General features: G+C 35.7%; 1 protein-coding gene across 1 annotated transcript in view; it reads right to left on the bottom strand.

Annotated features, from left to right (window-relative positions):
• Positions 1–12,015, bottom strand: part of LOC149802240 (inner nuclear membrane protein Man1-like) — a 79,859-nt gene that overhangs the window by 12,755 nt on the left and 55,089 nt on the right. The window contains exon 12 of the mRNA XM_089956664.1: positions 2,508–2,613. Within this exon, the coding sequence (XP_089812790.1) occupies positions 2,508–2,613 (106 nt within the window). The remainder of the gene's footprint in view (positions 1–2,507; positions 2,614–12,015) is intronic.

Raw genomic sequence — 12,015 nt, 5'->3', positions numbered from 1 at the left:
GTGAATTTATCGCTTATGTCCGATAACACATGCCACATTGTTCACTGACATAAACATTGAGAAACAAATTGTGTTCAGTTGTGCTCAAAGGTTTGAATATGTAATCCGACTGAAAACTGGATAAAAAAAATTGCAAACAAGAGGGAAATAATCAACTGATATCTTGAAGGCAACTGTCATTCACACATGACACAGTGTTAGGTGCAAAATAATCAAGACAGAATTATATCCAGGTCTACTGTATGACAGCATCTCACAAATAAAAATCATTATTTGAAAACATATTCACTTGAGTGCAAGTGACAATCTTTTCGCCAGCACAGGTTACAAAAGTATCATTACTATTTACCCACAGACATCAATGTTCTTTTGTATTAATTATAACTACAGCAGCCATGCACACAGAAGCCCGGGTGGTGAATAAACACAATTGGCAGCAAGCAGTAAAAAATTTCTTTGAACTTACCTACAGGACATCAAAGACAAAGGTTATTTTTATTACAAAACAAGCAAATATCAGAAGCCGACTTTGGATATTTGGAAGCCGGTTTTTATTGTTGTTTTTTAAAGGATATCAATACAAAGGGTTTTTTTTTAATGTAAAGCAAGCTGACCATGACCTTGGAAGACAACCATGGATTCTTTTAAGTGTGCCGATCTTTTTAAAAACAATTTAATATACAAAGATGGCTGAGATATGGAAGCTAACTTTGGTTCCTTTTCACCGGTATTCATGGGAATTTTGAAAATAAATTGAAACAATGGAAAAAATTTAAAGTGACACAATATAATGCTCTGTGCACAGATGGCGATGACCCAGCATCACCCAGAATATCTGTAGAAAATAAAATCATTTGATGAATTCATGAAGGTCAGAAGAGAAGCAGATGATTCCACTGACAATATGATCATTAACATGTATGAAATTCTAATGTACTTTGGTCTCCATTCCTGGATGGACTGACATTAAGATCAGGGTCAAAAGTGTGAGAATTAGAAAGGTGCAGATTTGAAAAAATCTGACTTTAGTCCTTGCAGTTTCCGCTTAGGTGATGTGTTGCCTCTAACAATTTTGCATGGTATGAGAATGCAAAAAAAATATCTTTGTGCACCAAAAGAATGGATCATATGTGTGCAGGAGAAGGGTTGTGTTGATGAGATGCTGCTATAGTGAATTAAGGAGCTTTATCTCAAGTACTCAGTTTATATTTTTTAAAATAAAATTTCAGCTGGAGTGCATTTTCTGATATGTAACTTCTTGATGATTTAAAAGGTGTCCCACAACTTATGACTTGAAAAAAAAAACAATGTGTCCCAGAACATACAATGCACAAAAAAATGACTTTTAAAATTAATTTATGGTGTCCCAATAAATATAGTGTCCCAACATATATGGTAAATACAGTAACTGTAACAAGATTTTCAAGATGATCACAATAACATCCATACTGTGAGTCAGATTACAGGTCATAATAAGTCTGTTAGTTAAAATACTGCGCTGATAAAACCATTCATTCTGGACACATCAGAGATATTTAAGACGACCAATATTGCAGTCATGGTGGATTACAAAGCTGCATCATTTTCATTATTTTCATTTGGCTTGGTTGCCTGGTTTTAAGTGCACTTTTAATACATTATTGCCAATATCATGCAGTGGAAAAAAGGAGCTAAATGCCTTTCCCATGAACACACAATAAAAATCAAGAGTGAATTTTATTTTAATTCTGCATTTCTGTATCACATATGAATGATAATATTTGCACATAAGTTACTTGACTTGACAAGAAGTATTTATTAATTAAAATTTCACTGAGATGAAAATTATGATTTACCTTTCATTTACATATACCCAAAAGCAACAAAAGTCTAACAAAATTTGACATAAAGTCAAAATGCTACAAGAATAGTTTAGTTCCTCCACTTTTAGCTATTCACATGACATTAATCAAATGTTACTGACTCAGACTGATCAGCATATAATGTGATGGGATATCTGGGCCAAATATATATATATATATATATATATATATATATATATATATATATATATATATATATATATATATATATATATATTGCTGGCCCATCTGGATAAAATTTATACATAATACATATCCAACTTCACAAAATGCGGACCCAGATCTGCCAACATTTATGTGCTGGCACATCTGAGTCAAATTTGAATGTAATGAAAAGCCAGCTCCGCACAAGGTACATCCAGATCTGCTGTTTGCAGCCAGGGGTCATTGCTGTTTATTCTATAAGTGATATTTAGCGAACAATACTAACTTGAATCTGCTACCAGCAGATGTGGGTCCTTTTTTGTGCACAGGTAGGTAAGCATCTGATATGACCAATATAATAAATTCTTTTCAACTACTATATACAATAACATCACTATCTTTTTAATAGAGCTACACCTTGATGAAGATGCAAATCAAGGTGACTGTACGAGAGGTTTGAGCCAAGCCTAATGTAGGCATCAACAGGTGGAGACATCTTACCTCCTTGGAAGTCCTGTCTACATAGATATGCAGTATCCCATTGTTGTTCTTGCACTTTTCTAAAATGACCTCCTCAAGATCATTCTCCCAGTCCATGTCACTTTCCCTAATATGAGAAGAAAACAAGTTTTTAATAGGCAATAGTAAAAGAAATTTAAAAAATTTAATGGAGAGATGCAGAAAAAGGAAGTTTAGAAAGACAATCGTCTAAAGGTCCCTTACTAAGCTTACAAAACTGTGCAGACAAAGTTCATATACATTTAAATATTTTCTGCTTTTGGTAATAAAGGTATCTCCCAATGTAAGGTATCTCCCAATGCAAAAATCTCCTTTCAGCTTTTGTCTGAAATTTTCTAGAAACTTATACATTATAAATCCGCATCCCCCCATTACTTTTTCAATGTTATTCCTAAGTTAAATGAATGTAAAAAGAACCTTAATCTACCTAACACTTTTACATACATTTGACATCTGTAATGAAGAGATGACTACAACAGGTTTCATTTTACACAAAGAAAAAGGTTTACCTAAATCTGCATTTTAGTAGGGCTTCATGGTATATACACAGTAATAGAAAAAAATTTGATTAGCATGCACATTTTCAGAAATGAACTAAAAAAAGGAGTTTCCAAATGCTGTCATACTATTTGGTATACAAAGTCAACAGCCACAACCCTAATTAGTTGTTGTTGTGTTAACACACACACACATGAGTAGAATGAATGGCACACTGGCACATGCATGCACACACACACACACACACAGACGACTAGAATGAATGGCACATTATCCATCTACCCTAAATAGCCCTCTATGCAGTAAATAGTATAGCATAGTTGATTATTGACCAATGGGTCTCCATGACCTGTACCTTTGTTCAAGATGTGTCTTTCTGATATAAACTTAACTTTGCTGAATCTATTAGTTTCTTGTCAGGTGTACTGTGATCATGACCTCTGACTTCTAGACCTCTTATTATATAGGCTGTTTTTACTTTGAACTTTTGATCCCAAAATCAATAGTTTTTTTGCATATCCATCATGCAAGTCATCTACAAACTTTGGTAAAGTTAGTCAAGAACTTAAGTTTTTGTGGAGATACGTTTCTTCTTTCAGTGACCTATATTCTTTGAACTTTAAACCCCCAAATTGATAAGCTTCTTAGGAATCCCAAGTGCAGTCTCTTCAGGTATGTGATCTACAAATAATGTTAATGAGCAGAAACCATTTTACTTCTTTGCCACAGTGACCTGCATGACCTTTTGACTCCAAAACAAATAAGCTTATTCTTTACCTAAGTGAAAGGTATCAAACAAAATTTGGTCTGGGTCCATGATGTTCAAAGTTATTGTGCAGAAATTGTTTTTATTTTAAGTCATGGTAACTTTGATCTTTGACCTTTTGACCCAAAGTAAAGAGGCTTCTTCCATACCTCATGTGCAAGCTAACCTGATTATTTGGTCCATGTATGTAATGTAGAATAAAGGTGGGTTTTTTTGCTTCAGTTGAATTTAACAGCATTTTTAACACTTTTTTAACACTTTATAGAATATACGGTAGCCAACCTTGGTGGGTAACAAATTCATGACTCTTAGATTTTTAGTACACCAACAAAACTACCAGTTCTCAACCGCTCCGGTGGCCTAGAGGTTAGAGTGTCTGCCTCAGAAGCTGGAGGTTGTGGGTTCAAACAAAGGCCAAGTCATACCAAAAGACTTACAAAAATGGTACTAACATCTGCCTTGCTTGGCACTCAGCATTAAAAGGTTAGTGTTAGGACTGGTCGGCCTGGTGTCAGGATCATGTGACTGGGTGGGACATGCTACATGTCTGCAACATGATGCCCCAGTGCTAGACATCACTACAAACTGTCACACTGCAGACATTGTAGCGATATGACTGAAAAATTGTTAAAGCTATACTAAAATCCTAAATCACACATACACACGCCAGCTTTATGTGTAGAAACCATTTTTCTTTTCTCAGCCACAGAAACCTTGACCTTCTGATCTGAAAGTTTGTTTATTCCCCACAAAACTGTGCAAGCTAACCAATTTTGGTGAAAGTACTTTCCACAGAACTAAAGTTAAAATGCCTAAAAATAAATACAAGATAATGGACAGATGGCCAGACATGGTCAAGGTATAATATGTTCTGCCAAAAGCCAATAAACCATATAAAAACCAATTACATTGACTAAGAACTTCTCATTGCATTATTTTTTATTCAGCAGTGGAAGATAACTCTTCATTCCTCATTTTATGCATCAACTGAAAGTTCTACAGGAAATAGTTACTATCACTGCTGTGTCTGAATGTAATATGAAACTGGACCTTATGTTTCTCAGAGATTAACTGTATCATCACATTCACATTAAAAACTAATTACCTTACCTCTTCAATCGAGCAATCCCAGTAAGAGAAAAATGTACTTTAATGTCTACAGAACATAGGCAAAGGGAGGAAACTCTTAAAAATTACCTTTAATTACCACTGCTAGGTGGTCACCCCTCTTATGGCTATTGTCCATTTAAGCTGACGGATATATCATTTAGGATGCTGACTTTTGCTGGTAGGAGAGGGAGGGTTTATTAGTAATGTGATTATTCAAGTGTTCTTGACAAACATTATTTATGAAAAATTAACTTTCTCCAATGAACACAATCCCAATCTTGTTAATGTTAGAATAATTGGTAATGTGAGGGAAAATGCAAGAGAACCCTACCATTATGATGAGTCCCCTTCAAGGGAAGAATGACCAGAATACTTATATAAAGGAAAACTTGCTCTCCTACAATTATGATCCCCCTTCAAGGAAGAAACAGCTGAATTACTTGTATGAAAGATAACTTGTTCTCCTACCATTAAGATGGACCCACTTCAAGGGAAGAATGGCTGGATTACTTACATGAAGAATAAACTACTCTCCTTACCTGAAGATGGTATAATCAAGTTATGTAAACATGTGACAACAATACTGTATAGGAAGAAAAGAATTAGTCTTCCTTATTGACCCAACAAATTCCAGGTAAATGAAGCAAAAGTGCTAAACCATGCCCACCAGTATGTCATGCTGACATTAAATTGGCCTGGTGGTCATATGGGTCACTGCAAATGGACCCACCTGATTCAATGTTTGGCTTGAGAAGGTTAACTGTGTACATCAGCCAATGGCTTTTATGTCTCAAACTGATACATTATGTCCAAACACAATGCTTGCAGAGATCACTAATTTCATGAGCTGAAATCTTCATGAGGAATGTCTGAAATATTGGAAATTCAGAGTATACATACTGCCCACTTCAGCCACCCACAATGCTAGGAATTTCACAAGAGGGAAAAGATGTTGGCCTTCATTGCCACCACTCCCAATGTATCAATCAGTGAGCAGGAACTGATGATTATTCTTTCAATGCCTGCTGATGATAACCTGTTCTTAAATATGAATAGTTGTGTCATTACGAGTTTGGAACCATCTGATCTGAACTGGAAATAGTTTTGAGTCTATTTGGAAGGGCATGCAATTTGTTCACCCTGCATGCAAAGGCAAGACTAGCAGAAAACATGTTTTATATGATGAAACCTTTTAAAAGGTTCTCATTGAAGGCTTGAACTGATCTGAGTTGAGCCATGTCAAAACCAACACAAAATTTCATTTAAGAAACAGGGTTAGACGTCTTGCCTATTCAAGTCAAAACAGGCTAGTAGGTCTGATAGGTCTGTATCAACCAGTATCTCCACTACATGTGTTGCCTGAAAGTGTCAGAGATCATGAAACAGTAACCTCTGACTGCAATTATGGCTAACTTTTTTCACAAAAAGAGCCAGAGATAAAAATATATCTAATAACAGGAAGGAGGCACTATGCTGCAGACATTGCACAAGTCAATGAAAACCCATCACTTTCCTTTGTAATCTGTCAAAGTGCAAGTTCCTCTATGTTGCAAGATCCTCTCCATGACTGAAGACTTGACAAGAGCCAGGCATTAAAGAGAAGCCAATCCAAGCAGGAGTGAAACACATGCAATCATGGCTGTTTTTAGCATGATTTTAACTACATTCTATTACAACATGAAGTAGATTGTTCACCCACAACCTGTCCACCTAAGAATAAACTTGCAGTTCTGACTCAATATTTTCTGTATTATCCACAACACCAGAATGCATGGGTGTGGTGAGCATAGCCCCAAAACCCAGATCAACTGACTAAAAGCGCCACCGTGACCCAGCCTTCAGTGTCAGGGTCGGGGCAGGATGAAGGTGAGCAGTTTATGATTCCGCCTCATTACAAAAAGGTCTGTATACAAATCCATTGAAACTAACAAACTGATGAAAGGGCCAGGCCACATCTTGACTGTGTTGGCTAAGATAATGAACATGTCTGATCTGGACTGTGTTATCTTTTGATGGAAACACATGCACAGCAAGTCCTAAACCAGAATGCATCAGTCAGGTGATATTGTGAATGTCCATGGACTAATATTAAGACCAAATGAGAATGCATGAAATTGGTATATACTGCTCCTTGTGAGACAAACCAAAAGAAGTTACATGATGCTACATGGATAGGGATGTGGAAACATGTTGGTTAGGTCAAGATAAATTCATCAAATTCATTCCTCTTTATGGAATACCTTACTGACACTGTCATTTCTATTTTTAATCTCTGTGAGGATATGTACTAGCTGAGCTGGATGAAGACTGGCCAGAGTTTCTCAATGGTTTTGGGCACTAGAAAAAGCCTGGAGTCAAAGGCTACTGTACTTGTAAACTCTCTGCACTGCTCACTTGTCAAGTAATGACCAGATCAATTGCAAAGTTTCTGCCTTCTCCAGACTGAATACATACATGCCAATTCCTGGCAAGGAAAAAGTGTAATCCAAGTGGACAAAAAAGGTAAACCGAGCAGAAAAAGAGTAATCCGTATACATGATAAAAATTAAATGAGCATATATGCAAGATGATTTATTTACCCATCTGGTCTTTTAATATCAATTACTGCTTCAAAGTTTCATATGTAGCACTTTTAGCTTTAAATAGCAACAAACTGTTAGACTGTCATGTTGCATTTCAAAACAATTTGTACCAGCTGAGACCATGAATGTTTTGCACACCAGTAAAGCACTAAGTACATGTACTGGGTTACTGGGCCTGGATCTCAATACATTTTTGTTTTTGTTAACAATACTGAACAATCTCTGAGTGATCATTAGAATGGTAAAGAACCAATACTCCTTTTCATAACCTGACAAAGAGGAGGAAATTTATACCTTACAGTGATTGGGTCCTTTAGCTTTTAAATACAGTACCATTGCATGAGGTACATTGTCAGGTAGAATGCCAACTTGATGCTTCAGGAATTCTCCCTCTAATTTATCAGCAGCCTTTCCCACAGCAAGGTGCATCAAATGACAGGGACAACCTGTTATGTACACTGATGTAGACATTTTCAAAATATAGAATGCAACTTCTTTATGAATTCCAATCACTGATTATCAGCTGAAAACCCCATACAGTTCTACCAATTTATATCATGTTTCTTCACAGCATTGTCAAGCAAATCAAAAATGTTTTCTCCACTGGAATATACTGTCAATTCTGGTAGTGAAATAAGAACACTATCACTTTGCCCTTATTGTTGTCAAAGTCTGTTACACAGACTGGGTACAACTTTTTGTTGTCAAAGTCTGTTACACAGACTGGGTACAACTTTTTGTTGTCATAATCACTACTCCCATCTGTAGCAATACTAAACTAAGTAAAGTATCTTCAGTTAAACACTGAACAATATTAGATGCTTTTGTTCTTGCACATGCATATTTTCTGCAATTAAGAAATCAGGAGACACCTGCTGGAACAAATGACCAACGTGGTCTGTTACCAATAGGGGTAGTCCGTGTTCAATTAAGAATTCGGTAAATAATACTTCGGCATTTACAACATTCGTGTCCACTATTGAGTTCTGCTGTTAAAAAGAAGTTACCTTAGTACTGGAGTTAGTAAGATGAGCTAGTTAAGGTGTTTCTTTGTTTTCTAGAGTTTATCCACATCAAATTTACCACCATTACCAATTTTAAAATCCTTCCACACAGCCTGCAAAGGGCATAAAGCTGCCCTACAATGGAAAGCTGCATTGTCATTCATGTATTCATCTTTGGAGGAATCTGGGGTTTTTTCTTTTTCTAATCCAACTTTGAAATTATTTGAAAAACATTTTTGCACTAACATACTTACTGACTAGAATAAATTTGACGACTTTTAGCACCAAATACCTAGACTGGTTCTGTACCAAATATAAATTAGAATCTTACAGCAAAGATTAAACATTAGAAAACCAATCTGTTTTCTTCTAACTAAGCCATACAGCTGCTATGAACAGAATATAATGATTGTGTAAGGAAAGTACAAATCTCCCTTGATAACTCGTGCACAATGGGGTCCACAAACATAGACCACACTATAAGCAAGGGAGCAAGTTATCAAGAGACCTCAAAAAGTTGAAAAAATCCACTTATACATCAAGAAAACTATGGGGGGGGTAGGGAACTGGGCAGTTGAATAACTGAATCCTCCTTTTATAATCACTTCGATACTAATTGTTAATAACGCACTTTTTTAATGAAGCTGTTTGTTATTCTGTATAAATAACATTTATTTTCAAAATTTCCAACATGTGAAAGATTGTTCCAACTGGTTTCAACAACCATCATTGTGTACGCGAAAACATGTACTATATCAATGCCTTTTGTTTTGTTGATTAGTCTGGTTCCCAGAGTGGAATTAAATAGTATACTAGCAAGTCAAGAGAAACTAGACTATCTGTTGATATACCACCAAACAAGATTCCTTTCTTTCAAAAACTAGCAGCAGTTGTTTTATGAGACAATTGGTTACGTCGAAACTCAATTTTGTATTGTTCAATTAGTACAATATAGATGTCATGATTTCATGGAAAGTAAGAGTGAAACTTCTTATCATCCTTGAGGATATCTCTAAGTGCCAGTTCAGAATCGCATTCCCACAACGGTCCGTATCTGTGAAACCAAGTTCTTTATTTTACGAATTATTCACTTTACTTGGTTGCCTTGCTTTCTTTGATCACAGTTATGAAAGCGTTGGTTAATTTAAGGTAGTTTATGTTACATACACAATAAAATTTGTAACAGTATTCGATTGATCAACTGAAGGGAGTTCACCCAACATACGAATGGGACCGCTAGATTTTAAGTATGTAAGATTTGCATGCCTTTTAACTTTTTTTATATTCCACCTCCTTTATTTGATTCAAAAGTCATAATTAACATGACAATACAAAGGAGGCTAGATTTTAATTCAGTGCAACAATACAACAAATACTTCCGCAAGTCAGTTATTAAAATACAGTCGGCATTTGATTAGGTTCTCAGAGAAAAGCTTGCGGATATAGCTGTTATGGCAGATTGACACATTTTACGTTTAAATACACATTGCATTTATGATGATTACGCTTAAGTGGAACTAAAAGATAGAATTAAAACACAAATTTCACTTAATCAAAATTATTTAATTGGCATTTAAATATTATCCTTGACACACACACACACCCCCCACCCCCATCAGTTGAATTACTTTCACTTTCTCTTCTAAACTGAGAATTTTTCTTTTCCTCGATGACATGTTGATCTTTTTGTAGCAAGTTATTCATGTTGCCAACTACAATACTGATAAAACAATTTTGTATGCATGTAAACAAATTGCCATGTGTTTTTAAAGGAAGTGATCTTGTCACATGATTCGTTAGTCACAGTCTGGTACCCTATTGTTTTTATATATTTCTTTATACTAAGTGAGAGAAGCCATAATGGCTTCGATATGTACCATTAACATCACATAGATTTGACCTCACAGCTGTTAGGATTCGCAATTTTGACAATTATTGTCAGTAGTAATAGCCACTAATTATCAAAGTGAACAAGCTCAACAGCTTACTAAGGGAAGCCATAAAGGCTATCAAACCATTTTCCTGTTGACTTGGGTATTGTACATCGATACTGCCACTTCTCAGCTGTTACTACTGTTCAATAATTGTAATCTTAACAATTATCAGAGTGACTAAACCAGACATCTTATGATAACACAGCAGTAAGGCTAATTGGATTACATGTACTTACCCTTTTGTATGGATTAAAATTTGAGTCTTTCTCGGTTTTTATGGAATAAATTTGGCTTCTCGTGAGGCATAAATGATATAATATTAACCTTAGTGGTACATGTACTTTACTCAACACTTCTTTCAGTAATGAAAACTTGAGATCGGGAAACAGAAATCGGATTACTTAACACGTTATGAATAAAATACTGGTTCTGGATACATATTAGCCGGGTGGCCTTTTGCGAGGGATACTTTTGAACACAAACTCGTCGGTGCCAACGGATTCTGGCCGCTGGTCAGGAGGGCCGTTCAAGAGGGGGACTACTGTATACTGTTGATATATACATGTCTAATGTATAGCATGAATAGAGTATCAACACCGTGTACTCACCCAAATTTGTGGTAGCGGAGTGATGCTGCCTTCCACACATGCATCAAAAATTTAACAAAGGGTCAACGAATGATAGATATAGGTGTTCTGGTCTGATGACAAAGATTAGTACAGAAAATGTGAGTGTTCTGAAGGATTTAATTCTGAGTGAAAAGAAGAGGAATTTTACTTACCATCTACATACAAATGTCAGTCAATGTAAATATATTACTTGCTAGCAAGCAGGCGAAAATCCGACGAAAGATAGATGACGAGACAATGCCTCATCTGGTTGATCTTCGCTACCAGAAATGTCAACAACAAAAAAAGCGGATATCTCACAACATACAGTACTCATGTTCAATATCATCATAAGCAGATTATGATATAACAATGCACTGTTACGATGGTTTGTCAATATGGACAAAGAAATTGTGTATGCAACAATAGATACATTTCAGTGCATTTTATATCAAGTTTGACTATAATGGTGTCTAAAGAGGGGCAACAGTATACTGAAGGCCTTTATAGGGATCCAAGACTATACTAATGTTTAAAGAGTGGCAAAAGTATAAAGAAAGCACTTTATAGGGATCCAAAACTATACTAATGTCAAAAGAGGAGCAACTGCATACTGAAGGCCTTTATAGGGATCCAAGACTATACTAATGTTTAAAGCAAGGGCAACATTAAATGAAAGTGCTTTATAGGGATCCAAGACTATACTAACGTTTAAAGAGTGGCAAAAGTATAAAGAAAGCACTTTATAGGGATCCAAAACTATACTAATGTCTAAAGAGAGGCAAAAGTATAATGAAAGCACTTTATAGGGATCCAAAACTATACTAATGTCTAAAGAGGAGCAACTGCATACTGAAGGCCTTTATAGGGATCCAAGACTATACTAACGTTTAAAGCAAGGGCAACATTAAAATGAAAGCACTTTATAGGGATCCAAGACTATACTAATGTTTAAAGAGCAGCAACAGCATACTGAAGACCTTTATAG

This window comes from Sinohyriopsis cumingii, chromosome 4 (assembly GCF_028554795.1).
Source record: "Sinohyriopsis cumingii isolate HCF-2022 chromosome 4, ASM2855479v2, whole genome shotgun sequence".
Classification (NCBI taxonomy): domain Eukaryota; kingdom Metazoa; phylum Mollusca; class Bivalvia; order Unionida; family Unionidae; genus Sinohyriopsis; species Sinohyriopsis cumingii.
This window is presented reverse-complemented; position numbering and strand designations above follow the sequence as displayed.